Below are 25,047 nucleotides of genomic sequence, written 5' to 3'. Positions count from 1 at the left end.
TTTTTAATTATATATTATTTTTATTTTATTTTTTTAATTATATAATATATATATATATATATATATGGGCCCACCTTTTTATATTTTTCACTCTCTTAATTTTTTTTTTTTTACTTTTTTTTTTTTCTCAAACAGTGGTAAATAATTGGGATGAAAGTTGTTAAAGGGGGTAAATAAATACAAGTTAAGTTTAGTTGTTAAATTAAATTTTCGTGCCAAATTCAAGGGGGGTCAAATGATGTCTTTTCTCTATTTTTTAAGAATTCGAGCAATATAAATGTCGATTGCCTCGTCAAGCTGAAGAAATGAGAGTGATCAAGTGCTATATGGGGCCAGAAAACTGGGCCCAAACATCATATTCATACGGCTCTTAGTCTATGTTGTAATTTCAGGAAAATGGAAAGAAAGAATTCATTCACTATCTGTGGGGCGCACACACTTTTAGAACTTTGGAAGAGTTTTTATTGGTATTTTCCTCAGTTATATAAAAATCAATACAGGGAAATTAAATCTTGATAGTTAGCTTCATACAACAAAACCAAGTATTTCACTGTTCTTGAAACTACAATTTCTGAGAAGGAAAAAGAAATGGCTGAATCCGCTGTCAATATCTTGATAAAGAGCATTGAGTTCCTGCTTAAACATCCGGGATCTGTGATTGGAGGAGTTCGGCACGAGATCTCGCATGTGAAACTTGAGCTAGAGAGCATAGCTTCATTCATCATAGATGCTGAGAAGTGCAAACAGCAGAATGAAAGTCTGAATGTTTGGGTAGTACAGGTTAGGGACGTAGCTTTTGAAGCGGAAGATATCATTGATCAGTTCTTGTATCATGTGGATAGCATGAAAAAGGGTGGTTTTTCAGGGTGCATATTCGGTGTTTTTTACCTTCCAAAGGTACTATGGTTGAGGAACAAAACTGCTCTGGAGTTGAGGAGAATCAGAGGTGAGATTAAAGACATTGCGAAACGAAGCAAGAGGTATGATCTAAGTCACATGGAAGGATCCTCGGGCGTTGGATCAAATTCACATCATTCCGCTGGAAGTGTGCAAAATATTGGAGAGTCTTCACTATTCATTGAGAACGACGAAGTGGTAGGGATCGATGAAGTTAGAGACTCGTTGGTGTCAAGCTTGGAGGGAGAAGAGGCCCACCGTGTTGTCATTTCTGTTGCGGGCATGGGTGGTTCGGGTAAGACAACTTTAGTCGCGAAAGCCTATACTAGCCTGACCGTGAAGAAGAATTTCGACTGTTCTGCTTGGGTTTCCGTCTCACAAAATAACATGATCGAGGACCTGCTCAGAAAGTTGATCTCTGAATTCTTCAATGGAAAAGAAGATATGGTTCCGAAAAACTTGGAGTCAATGGACTACAGGCAGTTGGTGGAGACTCTTGTGAAGTTCTTGCACAAAAAAAGGTATGTTGTTGTATTTGATGATGTATGGAACATTAATTTCTGGAGACAAATAAGCGTTGCTCTTCCGGACGATAAAAACCGGAGCAGGATCATAATTACCACGCGAAATGAGGATATTGCAGCTTTCCCTTATGGTCCAGGTGGCAACCATGTTTTTCGTTTGAAGCCTTTAGCGGATGACTACGCGTGGAGGCTATTTTGTAACAAGGCATTTTCGAGTCAACCGAATTGCCAGTGTCCTCCTGAACTGGAGAATATAGGCAGGGAATTGGTGAAAACATGTGAAGGTCTACCACTAGCAATTGTTGCACTTGGAGGACTAATGGGATCCAAAGATAGGTCAGAATTGAAGTGGAGGGAAGTTTGTGACAGCTTAAGTTGGCATATAAGCAACAATAAGTTACTGGATGAGGTTAAAACAGTAATGTTAATGAGTTTCAACGATTTGCCATATTACCTTAAAAACTGTTTTTTGTATTGTTGTCGTTTTCCAATGAAGGAATGGATTGGAGCAGGTAGGCTCATTAGAATGTGGATGGCTGAAGGTTTTCTGGAAGAAAAAAGCAGTTTGAATCCAGAGGAAGTTGGTAAAATCTATCTCAAAGAGCTGATTTCAAGAAACTTATTACAAGTTGTAAAGCATCAGAGTTTTATAAGGCCGAAGGTTTGCAAGCTACACGATCTGATGTGGGAGCTAGCTCGTTCAATCTCAGAAAGAGAGAATTTCTTGTCTATATGTAGTGCGGAAGAGTTGGAGAAAGACGAGATAAGAGCACGACGATTGTCCGTGCAAAATGTTGATGGAACGTTTAAGATGAACGGTGACCTAACACACATTCGATCTTTCTCTATGTTCAATTTCAAAGGGGAGAAAAGTCTATTGGATGATCTTTTATCTAGGTTTAGACTACTGAGGGTGTTGGAGTTGAATGACGCGAAAGTTGACTCGTTACCTAATGAACTAGGTAAATTGTTCAATTTAAGATACTTAAGTCTGAGTGGTACCGGAATAAAAGAGCTTCCGATGTCTGTGAATCGGCGAGGAACCTACGTACGCTAGATATTAGACGAACAGAAGTGAATTCACTTCCGAATGGAATAACTGAGCTGCGTAATCTTCGACATCTACTTGCCTATGGTAAGAAGATAGCAGAGGATCGTTTTGCATACTTTAAAGGGGTGAAAGTACCAGGCAAGCTGTGGAAGCTGAAGAACTTACAAGTTCTTAATTGCATAGAGGCAAACGCGGATATAGCACGTAAGATTAGGAAAATGGCTAAGCTTAGAAGGATTGAGCTGACATGTGTGAAAGAAGAATATATGAAGGATTTATGTTCGTCCATCGACAAACTTAAATTCCTTCACCATATTCTTACGATGGCGATGGATGAAAATGAAATCCTTAAATTAGACGGTGTATCAGAAACACGGTCGAACATTTTCCGGAAGGTTACTTTGGTTGGGAAATTGAACAACGTTCCTCGTTGGTTTTCTTCGATGCTCAACGTTATGCATTTGCATTTGCATTGGAGCCAATTACCAGAAGATCAGGATTTTATCCCCTGCATCAGTCAGCTGCCCAGTTTGGAGCATCTTGTGTTGGTTAATGCATACAGCAGCAAGAAGCAACTGCTTTTTAAATCAGGATTTCAAAAGCTCGAAGACTTACAAGTTTCGTGTTCACTAGAGTTGGAGGAAATGGTATTCCTTGAAGGAGTTATGCCAAATCTTGTGCGCCTGCATATACATGATTGTCCTAAATTGAAGGAGGTTCCTCAAGGACTTGAACACCTTACCAATTTGGAACTGATGAATCTGAAAGCTGCTTCATCAGAACTCGTAGAAAGTATCCGTAGCAAAGAAAGTAGCAGTCGTTCGAAGGTTAGACGGATTCCATCCATCAAACATTACTATGAGGCTGATGGTGTTCATGCGTATGAAAGCCTGTCCCTAGACTTTGTGTCCTAACAGGTACTTCATTTTCTTATTTCGATTCTTACAGCATTCTGAGAAATTGATCGTTAGAAGAATATTTCAAATAATAGAGTTAAATGAAAGTTTCTGTTGCACATCTAAATACACCAACCTAGTCAAATATTTCTCATTTAAACACACTTTCACCAACTCCACCAATGCATGTCACTCTTGTTCTTCATGATGTAGTTGTATAGCCTCATAGACTGAGACATGTCAGCTCAGACAATTGGGATCTTTACGCAAATAGCCAGTCAGATTTATTGTTTATTTTTCCTTGCTGGCATACAGAGTTATACACATATTATATGTAGATTAAACATATACTATACATATGCTGGCTATTTTTAGTTTAAGCAGTTTGTGGGCAGCTATTTAGGTTAATTCTTCCTGACGGGGCAATTTTATTCAAAATGCAGATAAGTTCGGAAGGTTAACAGAAAATTTGGGACTTAACGTGTGCCTCACGAGGCAGGAAAAACTTCAAAATGTTTCTTTTATGTTACTTGGATAGTTGAGTGGTCAATCCTGCACCAAAGTCTTCAACATCTTTTATGTGAAAGTGCCGTCCTTCCTCTGGTTTTTGATATGCCCTTGTATCTATTTCTCTATCAACAGTTCTGCAAATTTGGTTATTTTAATTTCCCAGTGTGATTTAGGTGAAGTGCAATGGTACTTGTTGGGATCAGCCGTATGAATCCTCACTGTCCATGTCACTTTTCTGTTTGCATTTATATGTAATACTAGTGTGATTTTTAATATGAACAATTGTTACGGAAAGCATGATGAATCGCTTCCATATCCATTCCAAATGCTCTTTCTGGATTCTCTTCAAGGAGTGCTTGTTCCCCTAAATGGTGAAGTTTTAGCATCTTTATCTACCTCGTTCCATTTATAGTGGATGATTTGCAATAATAACCCCTATAAGGGGTGGTCTTGAACTTTTGGCCCCACTTACAAAAATCTTTAAAAAATGACTCGTGTTGGACATCGGCCATAAGTTGTGGGCATAAATTAGTCTTGTCTATGAGGCAAGACTAGCCGAGGGTCAAGCGGAAACAACTTCTCTACCTCACACAAGGTAGGGTTAAGGTCTGCATACACCCTACCCTCACCAGACCCTCCACAATATGGGATCATACTGTGTATGTTGTTGTATGAGGCAGGTATTTCAAGACAATTCAATAAGTCAGAAACAATTAACCTGCCCATATTACAAATTAAACTCCTGTCTGATAGGGAATACACAACACTATCTTCTCTGTGTGTACCTTCTTGGACTGTCTCGATCTCCTGCCTGCTTGCCTCATAGGCAAAATTTACTTATGTGCACACTACAACCAGAACTTATGCCTGATGAACAATTGAGGTCATTTTCTAAAGATTTTATTTAGCGGAGCCAAAAATCAAGATCACCCCTCATTGCTCTTCGTTTTTGTTTTTGGGTGCAGATGCTCGAGGAAATTGACCCCGCACTAACTCTAAGCAGTCTCTTGTGCTATGCAAGGGAATGATTGTCCTAGAGTTTACTCCCGATATAACAGTAAAAGTAAGGCGTGTAGGTGGATCGACTCATCAAGTTGTGACATTTGTTTGTATGAGCTACATGTACTTTTTTATATTACTGTTGCGTTTAGTCCTTGCACTGTGTTGTAGTTGTACTTCAATTTCACTACTCTTTTAAGCAAAATAGATGACTTATAAGACAAGTTTGCCATAAAAAATTAATGTATTTATTCAAGTTAGTTCTTTGGATGAGATGATCTCTCTGTGGGTTCCTTGCTGTGGGAGATTCAACCCATTTTATGCTTGGAAATCATCTCATTAAGTTTGTGGTTAATTTGATGTGTTTAGTTTCACTTGTTCTCTGACTAATCCTATATGCTCAGGGAGGCTCTTTATCTCATTGCATTTCTATACTTGTGTAATTGCTCTTGACACCCAATTTTGACCATCCACATTTTAAATTAACTAACCGAGCTTCTTGAATTTCAAACAGTGAAATACGTATTCATAAAAGTCAAAAAATATTTTCTTAACTAGTTTTGGAGTTATTTTGCCATTTCATTTGGCAAAATATCCCAATATATATATATATATATATATATATATATATATATATATATATATATATTCTATAATGTTAAATATTAACTATGTTCCAAAATAAGTGTTTGATTTAGTACTTATTTCAAAATTGTTAAATTACAGTCATTTACGGGTTAATTAATATAATTACTCTACAAATAAACATATTACTTTGTTAAATTTAAGAGGCTTGATTGATTAATAATTAATTCATCTTAATTTGATTCAATTTGAAAGTGTGTTGTGGTTTTAATTACGAAATCCTATCAAAAACACAAAAGGCTACACTCTAAATTTCCTAACCACTATTTTCTGTTTTTGTATAGATTGTCCTTCAAATGGAGTGGTCTTTAATTTTTGGCCCTCTTATCTCAAGTTTTTATGTTTTATTCTTACACTGTTTTAATGAAAAATAAATTGACCAAAATACCCTCCTAGTTCTTCCATCGGATCAGCAATGTCCTGAATCTTTGTTAATCCTTTTTCCTTCGATGGGAGCACCAGACTTCTTCGCCGGCGGCTATTTGGCTCATGCCGGAGTATTTTATGTCGATTCATTGCTCCATGTTTGATTATGAAGTTTTTTTAAAAAAAAAAAAATTATTGACCTGCTTGGACAGGCTATAATGAATTTTCTTTCAATAGTTTTAAGTGTGCCATTCAACAGGCAAACTCATGTCTCTATTGAAAGTAAATTATTTCGCGTTCTAAAAAAAATATGGGAGTGGAAGAGAGAAAATCACTAGTTCAGAAACTATGCCTTATCCAGCATATTTCTGTCGAGTAAAAAAAAAAAAATTAAACAATTCCGCAAAGTTTTCATAGAAATTATATCTATTCATGCAAAGTTACACACAAACTATGCCTGTAGGCAAAGTTATGCATCTATTATAGGCATAGTTTTATTTGAAATTTTGCGACATAACTTTGTTCAAATGAAGTTATGCCACATAAGGCATAGTTTGTGTAACTTTGCCCGAGTAGGCATCATTTTATGAAACCTTTGCCTTGCGAAATTAGTTAATACACAACTTATGTTAGATAACTTAATTTTTACAAAGTTATGTCGGATAAGGCATAGTTTCTAATGCGAAAGGCATAATTTTACAAACCTTTGCCCAAATAGTTAATAACTTTCTAGAAAACCCTTCCCTTGCGATTTTTTTTTAAATTTTTTTTTTTCAATGTTAAGGGTATTTTAGCCACTTTTTTGTTACTTAAAGTGCTGAAGAGTAAAATTTAAAGACCTGCTATTTGAGGGGCAAGAATTAAAGACCACCCCAAGATAAGGGCAAGCGAATTGCCCAAGATCTTTTAAGCACCGGACCAAATTTGCTGTTAGTTGCTAGCTGCTGCTAAGTTCTTGAAAATGAAGGGTCATTGGCACTTTTGTCTCCTGATCTTTAATTTTTGGCCCTCATAACAAATAATTTTCGCGGGACATAAGTTTATATTTTCGCATCATAATATCTCACCAATTATGTTCTGCGCCCTTAAAAACTTATGCCCTATAGGCAGGTATAAATTCAATTGCTAAGGACAAAATTTACAGACCGCCTATTTGAAGGGGAAAAATTGCTAGCCCGTTTGAAGGGAAAGTGCAATTTACTTCATGTGCTTTTAATAACCATATGTAAAACTAATTCAAAGTTACTGATTTCTAATAGAACGAAATCACCTAAATGTTTTTCACCTAAAATTTGAATCTTCCTTTCTCACAGTGTTCCCTCACTTTGTCGACATTAGACCAGACCTCTTTCAAACTTCTTCTTCGTGGAATTCCAGAAGATATCTCATAATTTGTAAATCAAATACATCAAATATTCTCTATCATGATCAAAGTAAATTATTGTCAATATTACAGCTAAAACTCATCAAGTTTAGAAAAAGACATCTCGGTTAGATTAGTACAATTATTGGTAACATTGTACTGGCAAATTTTACAATAAATTCACATAGTATTTTATCTAGTGTTGGATAAAAATGTATAAGACCGGAGAACAAGATCGGTACCAACATTATTGTATGAAATAACTATACTTCATGAAAATATAACAAATTCATCGGAAAGGCCTAGATGGTTTTTCTAGGACTATAGAGAAGAACACTTCACTATCATCTTTATCTAGCTTAGGAACAACAAGCCGCTTGAGTTGCTTATACCTGAGAATCTCGAATGCTTCTAAATAGTCATTCAACCCTACCTTCAAACAGAAAAGCTATCAACAACAACAAGCCCAGTATAATCCCACCATGTTTTTTCCAGGGAAAGTAGATGTTTTTCTAGGACTATAGAGAAGGTAGGCTATCATCTTTATCGAAAGCTTAGGAACAACAAGAGAGGCTTATAAAAGAGAATCTTCAGAGGAAAACAAGACAAAAACAGAAAAGCTATCGATCCATAAAAGTCCACCAGGCCTCAAGACTCTATCGAAATCCAGCAAGCGATCCATCCATCAAGAAACCTCGTCGTGTGGATCAAATCTAGAGTGTTATTGAAGAATTGTAGCTTCTGATTTATCGTCAAGCAAAGAGGAATTAGCCCTAGAAGAGCAATCATGTCGTTGAATGGTGCACCGAGATTTATTGTTGCAGAAACTATAGTCACATATGTTCCCTCATTCGAGCAACAAATGTCCCCGTTCCAACGATAACAGCCAATCCAATTCTGATCTCTCCGGGCGTAAAATTAAGTACTTCTGTTATCAATATATCAGCTGTCATTTTCGAATTTGAGTCTGGTTAGGAAAGAACAATCCATCTGGGAGATTCATGATGCGTAAGATTGAAGCAATCAGTGTACTTAAAGAAACCTTTGGCATGAATTTGCCTGCCAGATTCTGGGCGGAACTTTAAATTTTTTTAAAAAAAGGAAATAGACTAATTCGAGCTAAGTTTCATGACATGCCAAAGGTTTGCATAATCTGACAGAAGCTGCTATACCTGGATTCTATTAAGTTATGCCTTAAGGCATATGTTGTTTAAGTTTGTATTCTAAATTATGCCTTAAGGCATAAGTTGTTTAAATTTGTATTCTAAAGTTATGCCTTAAGGCATAATTTACAATACAAACTTAAACGAAATATGCCTTTAAGCAAACTTACAAAATATCATACAATACGCCGGAATAGGCATAAGTTCAATGCACAAGTTTTAAGACTGTGCTTCTCGGTATAAATTACATAAACTTACCAAGTTTCATGAGATGCCAAAAGTTTGCATAATCTGGCAGAAATTGCTATACTAGATTCTAAATTTATGCCACAAAGTTATGCCTTGTCTTTAAGGCATAACTTTGTGGCTTTGAGGCATAACTTTGTTTAATTTAGAAAAAAAAAAAAAAAAAAACAGAAAGGAGAAACACAAAACATGATTTGGTTCATATTTTCACTAATTAAGCAAATAAAGTCAATTTAGTCAACGGAGAGGTAAAACGACGCACAAGGAAAGTAGAGACTGTTAGCTGGATCAAGCCGAAGCCTACGCCAAGCCGGTAGCAGTGATCTGGCAACAGAGGTAGCAGACGTGGAAGCACGAGAACCGTTAGATCTAACACCGTTATGATGACTGTGATTCTGAGAGTGAAGATTCTGTGTAGAAGAGGTGCATGAAAAAGTATTACCTGATTGTCACAAAATATAGGGCAGGTTGTGATTGTTGCCTTTGTCAGGAAACTAATTCAGGACGCTGACTCAAAGTACCTAAGGACCAAACTTAAAATATGTAGATGCGAGGGCCAAAAACTAAAGACCAGCCCAAAATAAGGACATTTGTGCCAATGACTCAAAGAATCAGCCTTGGGCAATTTGCGGGATTGGCCTTCGCTGGGGGTGGTCTTTAATTTTTGTCCCTCAAATTGGTGGTCTTTAACTTTTGTCCTTGGCTAAAAAAACTTTGGTTTTGGGTTTGAATCCCCGCTCAGTCAAAAATTTTAAAAAAAACTCGCAAGGTAGAATTTGGATTCGCAAGGCAGAGTTTTGAAGCAAAATTATGCCTTGCATCCAAACATTTGTCCTGCGAATTATTATTTTTTTCGACTGAGTTGGGGTTCGAACCTACAACCTCGGAATATTAGGCGAAGGGAAAAACTTAAAGACCACCCCAAATGAAGGTCAATTCGCACAAAAAATGATCAGCCTTCCCGTTAAACCCAATCCATTCACTACCCAGCCCAAACCAACTCCACAGATACGACTAGTGGTGTACGCAGAATTTTTCATAAACAGTTTCGACATTTAAAGTGGAAAACAAATGAATAAACTCAAGGGAATAATGAGTAATTTTTCAATGTTAAGGTTTTAAGTTTAGTTGTGGAACTACACTGGGTATGTTGTTGTTGTAAGGTTTTAAGTTTAGCGTGGAAAATAATTCACCTAAAACTTTTTTTTCAAAAAATCTAATATCCAAGGCTTATTTGTAAGTGAAGCTTAGGTTGGCTTGTCTTTTTGTTTTCTCAGTAGAAGTCATGTTGCAGATTCACGTTCTCATATATATCATGTCTATAGGATTAATAACTTGTCCAACAAATGAGAATATTGGGCGTTGTTCGTTTATTTTAACAGGCTATTTAATATTTAAGCAAGAGGAGTATCCTATTTTCTGTTTCCGCAATTCCAAAATGAACTCTATGAGAATTGTTGGGGTCGCATTCTAATGACTTTGTTTTGTGTATTTATTATCATATTAAAGTCTGCTTCTTGTTTCTAATCTTTTTTTCTTTTACTTTGTTTCGCATGACAACGCCGGAGTTGAAGAGTTCTCCTGGGGACTCGACGGCATCTTATGACCCGACGATGCCACTACATCGGACCGACTTTCTGCATATCCTCACTCTTTTCCACCTTCGCCCTGTTCAAACAGCGAGATACAGAAGAGATTTGTTGCTCGTGTTGAACCGGAACATGCCCCCTTGATCGTCGAATTTATTTTTGCTTGTTTGCTTACTTGTGTCGTGACTGACCATTATTTATATTATATGCTTGTTGTTATAAGGGTTAGAGTTGTTATATAATGCCTCATCCGTAGTTAGCCATTTAGACTCTCTGTTTTATGACACCTATTTTAGGACCCATAACTCAATGATCCCTCACCTATCATTAGTTTGAGGATAATGCATTCTTATAATTCGTGCAACTTTGGACATTATTTTGGCTTCAAGCTAAGGGTTGTTAACATTCTTTCAAATATTACAAGAATGATTAATCAACCCATTTTTATCTTAAAAAACAACATTTTGGCTTTAGCTTACTTTTAACATTAATTGTTTTCTCACACAAAAAATGTTCTTGGATTCTTTAGCTCACTTAAATCTGAAGCTCTTTTCTCACTTTTCAACCCGTGATTAGAAGCCATTTTGTTAAAGTATCAGTTACTTTAATTAATTTAAGCAGTACAAATTAACACTTCTTTTCCAAATTATTTTAGTTAATCACTTCCTTTCGATGCTTGGCTTTAAACGCACTTTTAGATTTTTTACTTATACTTAGCCTAGTTAATTTAAGTTTGGTCGGTTAACCATTTTTAATTGATCTTAAAGGGTGCTTAATACCTTCCCTTTAGATTACTTGAACCCTTACCTAGAATCATTTGGTTTCGTAGACTTTAAAACGGAGTTGACTTTAGAAAATAACTTTAATGAACTTTAGGTGTCCTAATTCACCATAAATAATTAGGTGACGACTCCTTAACTTTAATTAACCCTGAAATTATCGGAATGTTGTAAACCATTTTGACTCCAGTTAAAATGGAGTATAACATAAGTCATAGAGGTAAGAGGTCTAGTTTCACTTCTTTCTTTCCATGTGATCTGAAGCATATTGAATCTCTTAGGATTTTTAAGTATTAGCACGGCATGGTTTAGTTCTAATTATGGTGGAGTACAGTAGTTGGTTTTCCTCATATGAAAAAACATGGACATATACTGAAGTGCTGGTTCTATATTTTAAACTCTATAGGAATTTAGATCCAGATTATTATGTGATTAGTTTGCCTGCTATTTTCATTCCCCGCCTAAAGGTGTAAAGATGTTAATTTAGGCTTACTTTCAGCTTGTTTTTCCCCCCCTCTCAAGTCTTTTTTGCTAGGTAGTAGAGATCTGATCTCGTCTTGCTTTGAGTAGAATCAACTTGTTATTTCCTAGGCCTGGATTAGATTAAATATCGAGCTATTGCTTTGTTTATGATCTTAGAATAGTCATGGCATGCCAGGCATAACTTAGTGTTAGCTATGTATTAACAGAATAGAGTGATTCGTTAGGGATGTTTGTTACTTTCAAGTTTGGTTGTTCCTGCTTTATTTTCTCACGTTTATGCCTTGGGAATCCTGTGAATGAGTGTTGTACTTAGGTTTATGAAACGCATAAGTTTGTCGATAATTGTTTTGGATAGAAACTGGAACTGATCTTTGTATGTCCCATCTCTTTCTCCATCACCTTAAATGATCATCTTTAAATAACCACAACCCTTACTGTGTTTGAATCTGCTCAGCCTCGTTTGCAAACTATAATGTTGTTTGTTTTGAACCATGTTTAGCCATTACGCTTTGGGAAAAATCTGAGATTGATGACTATTTAAAGAAGTGGTAGTTTGTTCTAAGTTGCTAGCTGTTTACACGATTGATATGTGCTATAACTCTAAGTCAGTTGTGATTTCGATTAACGATGTTTACGTTGTGGTTCGTAAACATCATTAATGATGTTTACGTTGTGTTTAATTAAAAGCTGAATTTATTACCAGTTTCGTGTTTATTTGCTAATTTCCTTTGAGCAATTCGCAGTAATGTCCTTATTTTGGGGTGGTCTTTAATTTTTGCCCATCAAAATGAAAGTTTTTAACTTTTGCCCTTCGCCTAAAATCTCAGGGTTCCGGGTTTGAACCCCTGCTCAGGCAAAAATTTAAAAAACATTCACTAGGCAGAGGTTGCCTACAAACTATGCCCGCCCCATCGGGCATAGTTTGCCTACAAAACTTTCCCTTAAGGCAGAGTTTGCAGACAAATTATGCCTGATGCGGCAGAGTTTGCCTACAAACTATGCCTTAAGGTAGAGTTTTGCAGGCAAACTATGTCTTTGCAAACTTTACCTTGAGGCAGAGTTTTGCCCAAAACTCTGCCTCAGCCAAAATTCTCATTTTTTAAGGCAGAGTTTTGAAGGCAACATTCAGCTTTGCGAATCCAAATCTTTGCTTTGCGAAATTCCTTCTTTTTTTTTTTTTTTTTTTTTTTTTTTACTAAGCTCAGGTTCGAACCCAAAACCTCGGGATTTTAGGCGAAGGGCAAAAATTAAAGACCACCAATTTAAGGGACAAAAATTAAAGATCACCCCAAAAGAAGGACAATCTGCGCAGCAATAGGATTAGTAAGGTAAGGCCTAGCCCCCTTGCTTGTATTTTTCCTTTGTGTTTCGCTTTTAATATATAAATAAAAAACTACGCTTTTAATATATAAATAAAAAACTAACTCTAGGCACCTCGCCTAGTGGATTTGCTTTTAAAAAAAAAATCCGCGCAACAAGAGCATTTCCTTTTCTTATTTTTATGGGGCAATTTGCAGTAATGTCCTTATTTTGGGGTGGTCTTTAATTTTTGCCTATCAAAATCAAAGTATTTAACTTTTGTCCTTCGCCTAAAACCTCAGGATTCCGGGTTCGAACCCCTGCTTAGGTGAAAACTAAAAAAAAAATCGCTACGCAGAGGTTGCCTGCAAAACTCTACCTTAAGGCAAAGTTTGCAGGCAAATTATGCCTGATGGGGCAGAGTTTGCATGCAAAACTCTCCCTTAAGGCAGCGTTTGCGATGTGCAAATTATGCCTGATCGGGCAGAGTTTGCCTACAAACTATGCCTTAGCCAACTCTACATTAACGCAGAGTTTCGCGGGAAAAACGCTGCCTTGCGAATCTAAGTTCTACCTAGCGAATTTTTTTAAAATTTTTGACTGAGTGAGGGTTCAAACCCAGGACCTAGGAATTTTAGGTGAAGGGCCAAAATTAAAGACCAGCAATTTGAGGGGTAAAAATTAAAGACCAGTGCATTTGAAGGGCACTCCGCACAAAAAAAATGATTTTTATGCATGAACTATTCCGGACGAGTCCAATGGACTCATCTCTTCTCCATCACATTCTGTGTTGGGCCCAAGGCCTAACATAATATCAATATCGAGTCAACCCCATCCTTATTCAGCTGAATGAGAAAAGAATTATGGGCCTGCAGCCCATTGAGATCACAGCAGCAACAACAACAAAAAATGATGAGCAGCGGAATGGGCCAAGAAGCCCAATTAGCCAATTCTTTCTTCACTTTACTTTATGTTTGTGTATTTGTGGTTTTCTTAATCTAGTTGAATCCCCGAGCTACGTGACAAAACAGTTGCCTAATCTTTTTAGAAAGCAGCCAGGTGAAATCAAAGAGTTGATTTTTGTTTCCAAAGAGTTAAAAGGCAATTTTCTAGAAATTTGTTTTACACCAAAACGGCTTTTCAAAGTCGAGCAAAAAATGAGTTCTAATCGTGCAAAGGATTTTTCTTACATGGAGATCCTTAAGTTAATCCTCAAACTTTGCTTTAAACTCAGCCACGTTTTCAAAGTATTAATTGATCATTTAGTAGTAACTATAGCTAAATCTTCCCCTCTTTTATTAAAAAAAAAAGAATTCTTGACCTGGTTCAAACGTTTTAAACCCAAACATGGTTAAGTTGAATGGTTTCACCCACTTTTCATATTACATGACAAAGGCAAAAGTCTTGCGAAGTTCTTATCAAAGTTAAAACACCTATTGCCTAAAAACTTAAAGATCACTCATATCTTCGAGTCAAAAGCATTGAGTTCATTAACGGATTAAGAAGTTGAGTTATACTTATAATTCAAAGTCTTAATAAACCGTACACATTTTGTTGAGATTTATTCCTTCATAGTTAGCCCAATTATAGAATTAATTCAATAATTGAATTGAAGATATAATTGAAATGCTAAAAAAGATTTCAAAAACAAAACAGTCCGTAAAACTCATTTTTTCAAAAAAAATATACTTCCTTTTCTAATTAATTAGCCATGAATATGCCTCTTTCAAACTTTATACATATGACCTTAAACACATTTTACAAACAAGTTCTATTTTTTTTAGCCATAAAATGTTAGACCCGTAGGTAAACCGCATTGGACGGATCCTTAATACCGAGGTGCTTGAAACCTTCCTGGGGGAATCACCAGAACCCTTAACTATTCTCTGGATATATTTTAAAGGATTTCGAAAATTAACCTTTAAATTGGTTTCCTAATTCCATTCAATAAATTAGGTGGCGACTCTGTTTGTTAACGCCAAAGAGGCCAAGTTATGAGAACCAGGGCCGGAGCCAAGTGGTGGCCAGAGTGTTCACCTGAACTTCCTTTGGCAAAAAATTACCATGTATACACAAGGTTAATTTTTTTTTTTATGTATGAATAGTAGATGTTGAACCCCCTTGGCTTCCTCGTTTCTTACTTTTTTATATTTTTGAACCCTCTAGTGAAAAATCCTGGCTCCGCCACTGATGAGAACCTTTTATGCGCGAGCGTAAAAGCAAACCGTAACAATTGCTTCCTTCAAAACATGGAGTTTTAGCCATTAAGAAACGAGATTTAAGTTATATACACCGAATGTGTTACACTATCAGTGTATTTAACCAATTATTGCAAGTTAGTTACTATATTAGAATCAAATGGATAACACATGGACTCTTATTACATGCATGTTTTGCATTGCTCTATTCTTGTTGAATCAAATGCATATTGGAGATAGATGGAAAGCAAGTCGAGTTTAAGAAGGTTCAGATTCTAGCGGAAGCAAAAATACTAGGTGATTTCTTGTCTTTTGTCCAAATCTTGGTGGACAGAGTTATTCGATACTTTGGGACAGGTACCTTGTGAAATTAGTCAAGGTGCGTGTAGAATGGATCCGGACATCACGATTATATTCTAACTGTATAGAAACATGAGTTTTAAGTGTAGGATCGTCGATATAGTATACTATTTAGAAGAGGCTAGAGCACACAGGTGTTGGTTGACATGTGGGCTAGCCAATCAAAGGGCCTTTTCGGTATTGCCTCATTTTCATGCCTTAAGTATATTGTACTTAACTGTCTTATGATGTGTACTTTTTCATTCTTGGACATCAAAAGCAGCCCATATTTTACTTTTGACATTTGTGTCCTCCGAAAAAGCTGCACTTCAACTTCCTATGTTATGGGGCCATCTTCTTTTTCTATTTTCATGCCTTTTTGATTTTGGATTTTCTTTAACACCAATGGACCCCACCTATTAATTTTGGATCACAATGCATTTGTCTTTTCAATTTGCCTAACTTTTCCGTAACTTGTTCATTTTAGTGATTCAATTTTTCATATATTTCAATTGTTAATTACTCCACTACTAAGATTTTATTTACACAACATATTAAAGATGAAATAAGGAACTCAAAGATTATAATATTGTTGTTGTTTTTAATAATATTTTTACTAATGTTAGAAATATTTATCCGGTATTAATTTTACGCTTAATGAAATAATTTACTACCACACAAATATATAACGTCTCAAAGCATTTCAAATAATCTGAAAAAATATACTATAACACAAATTATAGAACCCATGCTTCCAAAACTTCCAGCTTTCTACACGTGACTTTCAAAAAACGTCGTCAGATATGTTGAAAATTTCTTAAAATTGCATAGAGATAAAATTGAATTAGTTTTGAAATGTTGATTAATTGTAACAAAGAAACATCGTAGAATATGTTGAAAGATTCTTATAATTACATCGATTAAATTATAAATATATGTTGGCCCCGTCTTTGGCACGAGTTCCAGTATATAGTATATATATATATATATATATATAAAAGGTCGAGTTTAGAGGTTGTCTAACATGGCTTAAAGGATCACGGACTTGGAAGGATATGTATTTGCACATAAACTTCAATTACTTAAGGCAAAAGACATAAATTGACCCTAAACTGTACCCCAAATGTCGATATCACACTTAAACTTTACTAGTGATTTATTACACACCTAATATATGAAAAAGTAATATTATTTACCCCCTGAGAGATGAAAACCAGTCACATGGTGGGAGGTGTTACACACTCTCTCGCCACCCATGTCAACATCACGTCGGAAATCTTTTAATTTTTAATATTTTAATACTAAAATGAAAAATTATAATTAAAAAAAATAGATTTTAAGAAAAACTTTTTTTTTTCATTCCTTCTTCTCCATTTCACCCCCCACCCCACCTTACGCCCCCCCCCCCCCGACCCCCAAACCCTTCTTCTTCATTAGCACAGGCCCAAAACAAGAAACCCAATAATCAAAGCAACCAAAACGTTAACACCCACATGAGTAAACACCTTTTAAGTCATTGAAATCAATAGAGATTTTTGGCTTTGCTGCAATTTGGAGACAACGGGAGGCCCAAGTATTTTGGCCAGAGCTCCTTTCTAACAGTCCACCATTGTTGAAGTTCAAAGCCGCCATTGTTGTTTGGTTGAGAATTGAGGTGTATTGGTTGGATTTACAGCCGCTATTATATGAAGAAGATGAGTTTGATGAGAAAAAAATGGATTGATGAAGAAATTAAGTTGTAGAGAAGTATGATGAGAAAAAAATGAAATAGAAGACGATGGAAGGTGGGCCGTGAAGAAGAAGAAGAAGAGGCGTGGGGTGGGGGGTACTTGTCGGATCTGACAGGGAAAAATGAGGAACAAAGGGACGGCTGGGGGTGGGTGGGGGGTGCTCGTCGGAGCTGCCGAAGGCGAGCTCATCGGAGCTCTGGTGGAGGTGGAAGTGAAGAAGAAAATGAGGGGTGGGGTGAGGGTTACAAAAAATTGAATTTTACAATTAAAAAAAAACGAAAAATAAATAATATATAACCAAAACGCGCCTCCTTTTTTATTATTTTATATATTGTTCCACATAGCTCTCAGCAGGTAAATAATATCACTTTTTCATATATTAGGTGTGTAATAAGTCACTAGTAAAGTTTAAGTGTGATATCGACATTTGGAGTATAGTTTAAGGGTCAATTTATGTCTTTTGCCATTACCTAACTATAGTTTTCTTGAGCCATTAAGGAAAAAATATTCTGCCAACTGTCCTTACAGGAATCATAATGAATTTCACATCTCTGTATTTACCATGTAGTAACAACAAAAATTTAATATTTCTTCTGTCCAATTTATGTGAACCTATTTTCATTTAGGATGAATTAAAATATTGTATATCATTTAGTTTTAGGGATAAGGCATACTATGCTACGACACACCTTACGTTTTTTAACCCCCTAAACTTATTTAAAACGGAATAATTACCGGATGAATTAAAATATTGTATACCATTTAGTTTTAGGGATAAGGCACTATTACCCTCCTGAACCATACTCGAAGTTGCTACGACACACCTTACATTTTTCTGGGTCCTATTACCCCCCCTAAACTTATTTAAAACGGAATAATTACCCCCTAAACTTATTTAAAATCGAATAATTACCCCCCTAAAAGCTGATGTGGCAAGGAGAGTGTGTTTCACTCTCTTTGAGAGAGTGAGAAACATAAAAAATGGGAAAACTTAATTTTTTTCTTAAAAATATGTATTTTCTTAAAATATGAAAATAAATCTAGTTTTAAAAAATGGGTTTTAAAATTTTATAAAAATTCAGTTTTTTCACATTTTGACAAGAAAAACATTTTTTCCGGAATTTATTTGAAAAATAAAAGTGTCCTAAGAAAATGAAATCACGAAAATCAAGATTTTTTAAGACATTTTAAAAAAATAATAAGTTTTCCATATTTTTAACAACTCCATTTTTCCATATTTTAAAAAAATTCATGTTTTCAGTTTTTTTTTTTTTAAACAAACAAACAAACAAACGGGTTTTAAAATAAATCAAATTTTCAATTTTTTTTTAAAAAGGGGTTTTAAAAATCATTTTTTTAAAAGAAAATTCAATTTTTTAATCCATGTTTTCAATTTTTTTTTTTAAATTGACACGTAAGCTGAAAAAAAATTAAAACAAATAAATACACATGTGGCAAGGAGAGTGTATGTCACTCTCCCATATGAGAGCGGGCATCAGCGTTTAGGGGGGTAATTATTCCGTTTTAAATAAGTTTAGAGGGGTAATAGGACCCAAGGAAAGACAAGGTGTGTCGTAGTAACTTCCGGTGTAGTTCAAGGGGGTAATAGTGCCTTATCCCTTTAGTTTTATATACAATTCTCGTAACTTTCATATACTCAAATCCATTAAACTACTAAATTTTAACTCTTGATATGCCGTTTTATTTACTAAACTAACTCTTCAACCATAATCTTAATATTTTCTTTTGCAATCAATGATATAAATATATAAATAAGATTAGTAATTCAAACTTTGTATTCAGCCAAGTATTTTCATCTAAATTGGGATGATGAAAGTATTAGTTTTGCCTTATCTTTACGAGAGGCGGATGTAGCGCTTCGGCACCAAGTTCATTCGAACATAATATTTTTGGCAACTGTATTGTCATTTCGATCTATCACTTAACTATGGTAAGTGAATGTTGCTTGGGATAAACATGAGGTGTAGATAAATTTTTCCCTCTCTATAAGAAAGGGAAAAATAAAAGGCAAACTTACAGGAATAGCTACCATAAGATTGGATGTAACCAACCGTAGCTACTATTCCAATATTACATTTCGTAGCTAATATTATGGAAAAATACGTATTGATTTTGGTGTATTTGGAAGTCTTCAAATACACGGATATGTGGCATGTAACGTGTATGATAAAAACAAATCCACGGATATTAGGCACTAGTCATGCGTTTAATATGGAAGGTGAAATTAAATATTTTACAATCTCTTCCAGCAAATTAGAATCCCATTAATCACACGTTTCTCCTTCTCTCTCTCCTTATTCTTCTTAGTAACGTAAAATCAATCTTCAAAAACATTCAAAACACAGGGAACTTAAAAAACAGAGGTTTTGATGACACAAAAACAAATTTGGAGAAAATCTTTTACAAATCAAACTCACTGTACAAACAGTTGAAGTACCCCTTTTGGTGAGTTATGGTTTTGTGGTATTTGATTTTCGGTTTTATGTTTTATTATCTCCATTGTTATATTTTTATATTTTAGGCAGTGATTTGTTCATCTCTATGTGTAGTGCCGTCAGTTCATCAATGTGATTAAAAATACACAGACAGACGACTTCGTGTATGTTTTTTTGTGAATCAGAGATGATCTACATATTTGTTTGAATGTTTTGTTACAGCTTTGTTTGAATGTTTTGTGAGCTTGTATTTGAACAAATGAAGAACTGATTATCATTACTGTGTATTTGAACAAATGAAGAGCTGATTATCATTAATGTGTATTTGAACAAATGAAGAACTGATTTTCATGTATTTGAACACTTTTGGGTATGTGCTGTTACACCTAGGTGTGTATTTGAACAAAGGAAGAACTGATTTTCATGTATCTGAACACACTTTTTGGTATGTTTTGTTACACCTAACTACATACACCTAACTACATACACAGACAGCCGACTTCGTGTATGTTTTTTTGTGAATCAGAGATGATCTACATATTTGTTTGAACGTTTTGTTACAGCTTTGTTTGAATGTTTTGTGAGCTTGTATTTGAACAAATAAAGAACCGATTATCATTACCGTGTATTTGAACAAATGAAGAGCGATTATCATTAATGTGTATTTGAACAAATGAAGAACCCGATTTTCATGTATTTGAACACTTTTGGGTATGTCTTTGTTACACCCAGGTGTGTATTTGAACAAAGGAAGAAGCGATTTTCATGTATCGAACACTCGGTTTTGTATGTTTTGTTACAACTAACCGTGTATTTGAACAAATGAAGAATCGATTTTCATGTATTTGAACACTTTTGGTATGTCTTTGTTACACCTAGGTGTGTATTTGAACAAAGGAAGAAATCGATTTTCATGTATCCGAACCTAGGCGTGTATTTGAACAAATGAATAAGCGATTATCATGTATTTGAACTCCGGTTTTGTATGTTTTGTTACAACTAATCGTGTATTTTGAACAAATGAAAACCGATTATCATGTATCCGAACACTTTTTTTTGTATGTTTTGTTACACCTAACTATGTATTTAAAAACAAATGCAACTACACATATACTCAAATACATACATGAGTTATATGTATTTAAACAATAGTGTCTATGTATCAATATCAAAATATATTATGTGTATTGAACAAATGCCAATTCGAGCATAAAATCATGAAACTCGATTACACATACATTGCTTTTAATGTTGTTGTTTTTTACCTATATTACATATTTGATACTCATTTATATACAAAGATATGACTTGTGTGTTTGACCCTAAATTCCTTGTTAAATTTCCTCCAACTCATCCTATACGATATGCTCACCGAGATTTAATCGTAAAGAAATATATATTATTTTTGACTCAGACATACACCCAAAAAATACATGATATCTACAAATAATGTTAGATACAAAAAATTTATGTATTTACGATTGACCAACCAATATAATAGATATATCTTCTAACGAGTTGGCATGTGTTTTGACTCATATAAACACCCATAAGTTTTATGTATTTAATAGACCAATTATATGCTTTGATTTCTATTTCTAAAGAGTATTCAACATATATATTGTTCCTTACAAATACGTTACACGTTGCAACACAAATACATAAGTTTACGTCCGATACATAATATTTGAATACATCAAGTATCCGTCTCCATTTGAATGCCATCCCCATGGTCCATGTAGTCGTCCCGATGGTCGGCATCGGAAAGATGATATGGGGGTCGAAGTTTCGCACGGATTTGAAGAACAAAAAGGTGTATTTGATAAATATATTCATGAATTGTGCGGATATACTAAAAAAACAATTGTCGACGTGTTGAATTTTTTTTTTCAAACCTTTTCAGAAGTTTGATGCCCTTTGATAAGGTCAAAAACCTTGTCGAATTTTGCATCCATGGCTTTGCGAAGATCCTTTAATTCAGCATAAACCTATTTTTTCATAAAAAAAAAATCGTTAAAACGCATTGCTTATTAATACATAACTAAAATAACATAAGTAACATCATAAATACTTACATTGTTCTTAAACTCATTAAGTTGATTCACATAGGTCAATTTGATGTCACGGATTTGGTCTAATGTATTTCATTATCAAAGGATGGAGTGTGTATAATGTTATGTATTTATATTGTATAAGTTGATTTATTCAAATTTCCTTTTGTTGATGCCAAAATTGACGCTATGTAGATCGTCCACCCCTAGAATGAGTAACATTACTTGGGATTGGAGTTGATTCGTGTATTTGTACCATTGTGTGTGTGTGTGTGTGGCATCAAGTGTAAAGAAATCGAAATGTTCTTCTTGTGTGGTGGAGATTTTGATGCATCCTTCTTTTGAGGTTGTTTTGCGGCATGCCACAGTGGGGTGGTGTGTTAAACCGAAATCATCATAATCACACACCTAATGACCTCATGTGTGTTGGAAGGACCTTGGCATGATTCTGTGTCTTATATGGACGCAGTGGGCTAAAGAGAAGTCTGAACCTCGAAATGACCGAGCACAATATTATTATATGTAACATGGTATCTATAAAATGGATAACATATGTGAGTTGACCGTTACATATATTTTGTGTACAAATACATTTCTTAGTTAAAATATTATTGAAACTAGTACTTTCATGAATGTGACAGTGAAACTGATTTTGCATGTATTTGAACATAACAAAATACTTATAACTCATATGTTCAAATACATGATAATGATCATATGTTCAAATACATAAAAAATATATATACAAATACATGATAATAAATGGTTCAAAGACTGTGTATTTGTGATAAAAAGGAACAAAGACTGTGTATTTGTGATAAAAAAGAACACCTATGATAATACAGTTCAAAAACACATGTTTGCTAATGTATAAAGCCACTTCAGTTAGGATAGAGACCTACCTCAGATACGTCATCCTTGAACATCCCAGTCATCAGGTGGTTAAATGATGGTGTTGGGTCTACTGTCTTCCAATTTAAGATCCTGGGGATTCGGTCTCCATTTCTTACGGCTAAATCTGGGTCCACATTGGAACAACACTCATATAACCATGCTTGAATAGCAAATGGAAAGCCCCGAAGACAGTAATACTGTTTCGGCTTGTCCATCTTATTGTGAATGCTTTTAATCAAATCAACAAATGCTTCCTTGCCCCATGTGTAGTCTTTGTACCGTCCACTGTCTACCAGGTCAAAATGAAGTCTTGGAATTACGACGTTCCTCTTCTCACCTGAAAGTATGTAGTTATGAATGAAATACAGCACCGCAATCTTTAAAGCGTCTTGATCTGCATCATCATCTACACCCCAATTCTTGTCATTGAAGCACTCATTTAGCTCCATCTTTTTAACGCTTTTTTTGGAACCACCAAAGTATTTTTCCAACAGTCCATTTTTACCCTCGTTAAAAACGATTTCTTCACCATAACACTTTAACCCGGACATTAATGCAAATTCAAATAGAGAAAATGTCAATTCAGTCCCATTAATGTCAATAACAAAAGCATCAGGTGTGCTTTTCTTCAGCTCTCTGACCATTAAACACCGGAACAGCTGCCCTTGGACTTCACAATGTTGCATCTGCAAGTATTTTCCAAATATAGTTTTAGAAAATAGCTGCTGCTGTCTTTCTGTAAGTTTGTCCTCCAAGTCCTTTTTTATATTGTGGTTCATGTACGAAGCATATCGTATAGGATGAGTTGGAGGAAATTTAACAAGGAATTTAGGGTCCTGAAAGAAAGTCATATATAGATAAAAATGAGTATCAAATATGTAATATAGGAAAAAAACAACAACATTACGGCAATGTATGTGTAATCGAGTTTCTGTGTATTTTATGCTCGAATGGGCAGTTCTTCAATACACATAATTGTATTTTGAGTATACATATACAATATTGTTTAAATACATATAACTCATGTATGTATTTGAGTATATGTGTAGTTGCTTGATATTTAAATACATAGTTAGGTGTAACAAAACATACAAAAAAAGTGTTCGTATAAAATATACATGATAATTAGTTTTATAAATTTTGTTCAAATACACGATTAGTTGTAACAAAACATGCAAAAAAAGTGTTCAAATACATGATAATCGGTTATTCATTTGTTCAAATACACATGTATTTGAGTATATGTGTAGTTGCTTGATATTTAAATACATAGTTAGGTGTAACAAACCATACAAAAAAAGGCATGAACGTACAAATTAGTTGTGCAAAAAAAAAAAATATGTGTAACAAAACATTAAAAAAAAGTGCAACAATACATGAAAATCAGTTCTTCATTTTGGTCAAATACACAATTACAGGTATCATGAACGAACAAGTCTGTTCAAATACATATAATTCATATGTTCAAATACATGATATTTAGTTAATCATTTGCTCAAAAACACATTTAGGTGTAACAGAACATATAAATTTTTATCAGAAATACATATGACACGTGTTCAAATACATGATTGTCAGTTAGGTGTAACAAAACATACAAAAAAAGTGAAAAAATACATGAAAATCAGTTCTTCATTTGTTCAAATACACAGTTACTTTTAGCATGAACATGCAAGTCTGTGCAAATACATATAATTCATATGTTCAAATACATGATATTTAGTTACTCATTCCTTCAAATACACATTTATGGTGCAACAGAACATGCAAATTTCTAACAAAAATACATTTAACACGTGTTCAAATACATGATTGTCAGTTCCTCGCTTGTTGAAGAACACATTTATACATGTGCCAAAACACATGATTTGCTAAAAAATATCAAAGTCCCAGGAATTGAACATCAGTAATAGCAGAGATTGAAGTACATTCTAGCTACACATACATTTTAACCAAAAAAACACATATATTTAAAGAAATACCTGTTTCTTCACAGGTAATTGATCTTCTTCTGCTTCAGCCTCTACGACTTGTTTCCCCTTGCTGGCCGGAACAACATCAGTAGTTTTTTTCCTCTTCGTCACTGTAGCCGCATCTATTTTCTTTGACGATTTAGCAATTGGTGGATTTGGAATTCTACGAGGATCATGGATATTCTTGGAACGCCTTTCGGCGCCCATTTTATCGGCGAGAGGCCGCAACAACATTATGTTGTTGTTGAGAAATCCCCAAATCAAACGAAGGAAAAACTATATTTTGAACTGTAAATGGTATACCTCGAGTAACCCTATTAGGTGTTGCTCCGTCTGCCATTAACGGGTGTTTTTAATTGCTCGAAAACCTAAACAAATAGAAGTTGAATACGCTTCAAAATCTGGAAAATATGAAGTAATCATGAACAAAATACACTAATAGAATGTAAAATACTTACCCCAATATAACTTTCCCCAATTTTCGCATAAGCTGATTTGAAGATGAAGAATCTTGAAGGAAGGTATTGGAGAAGAAAAAGGAAAGGATTGGAAGTTGAATACGCTTCAAAATCTTTGAAAATATGAAATTATTGTGA

General features: G+C 34.8%; 2 protein-coding genes across 2 annotated transcripts; one reads left to right on the top strand and one right to left on the bottom strand.

The window, feature by feature from the left end:
- Positions 1 to 387: 387 nt before the first annotated feature.
- LOC132057980 (disease resistance protein RPM1-like) lies at positions 388 to 4,197 on the top strand. The gene is given in 3 exon segments (XM_059450557.1): positions 388 to 2,464; positions 2,467 to 3,389; positions 3,812 to 4,197. Coding segments are annotated over 2 exon segments (2,796 nt in total). The 5' UTR covers positions 388 to 588; the 3' UTR covers positions 3,387 to 3,389; positions 3,812 to 4,197.
- A 17,225-nt stretch (positions 4,198 to 21,422) lies between these two features.
- LOC132066869 (uncharacterized) lies at positions 21,423 to 24,661 on the bottom strand. The gene is made up of 3 exons (XM_059460070.1): positions 24,461 to 24,661; positions 22,487 to 23,314; positions 21,423 to 21,521 (listed from the first exon to the last, which is right to left on the bottom strand). Exons 1-3 carry the CDS (start codon positions 24,656 to 24,658, stop codon positions 21,423 to 21,425), a joined length of 1,125 nt encoding a protein of 374 aa, XP_059316053.1. The 5' UTR covers positions 24,659 to 24,661.
- Between the last annotated feature and the right edge of the window lie 386 nt (positions 24,662 to 25,047).

This window comes from Lycium ferocissimum, chromosome 1 (assembly GCF_029784015.1).
Source record: "Lycium ferocissimum isolate CSIRO_LF1 chromosome 1, AGI_CSIRO_Lferr_CH_V1, whole genome shotgun sequence".
Lineage (NCBI taxonomy): Eukaryota > Viridiplantae > Streptophyta > Magnoliopsida > Solanales > Solanaceae > Lycium > Lycium ferocissimum.
Note: the sequence above shows the minus strand (reverse complement) of the source record. Positions and strands in the feature narration are given on the sequence as shown.

Excerpts from the sequence above, each read along its gene's own strand:
- LOC132066869 (XM_059460070.1), bottom strand. The coding sequence starts at position 24,658 with ATGGGCGCCGAAAGGCGTTCCAAGAATATCCATGATCCTCGTAGAATT. Across the intron at positions 23,315-24,460 it reads AATTACCTGTGAAGAAACAG|GACCCTAAATTCCTTGTTAA; the intron begins GTATTTCTTTAA and ends ACTTTCTTTCAG. Across the intron at positions 21,522-22,486 it reads TCAAGGATGACGTATCTGAG|GTTTATGCTGAATTAAAGGA; the intron begins GTAGGTCTCTAT and ends ATGAAAAAATAG.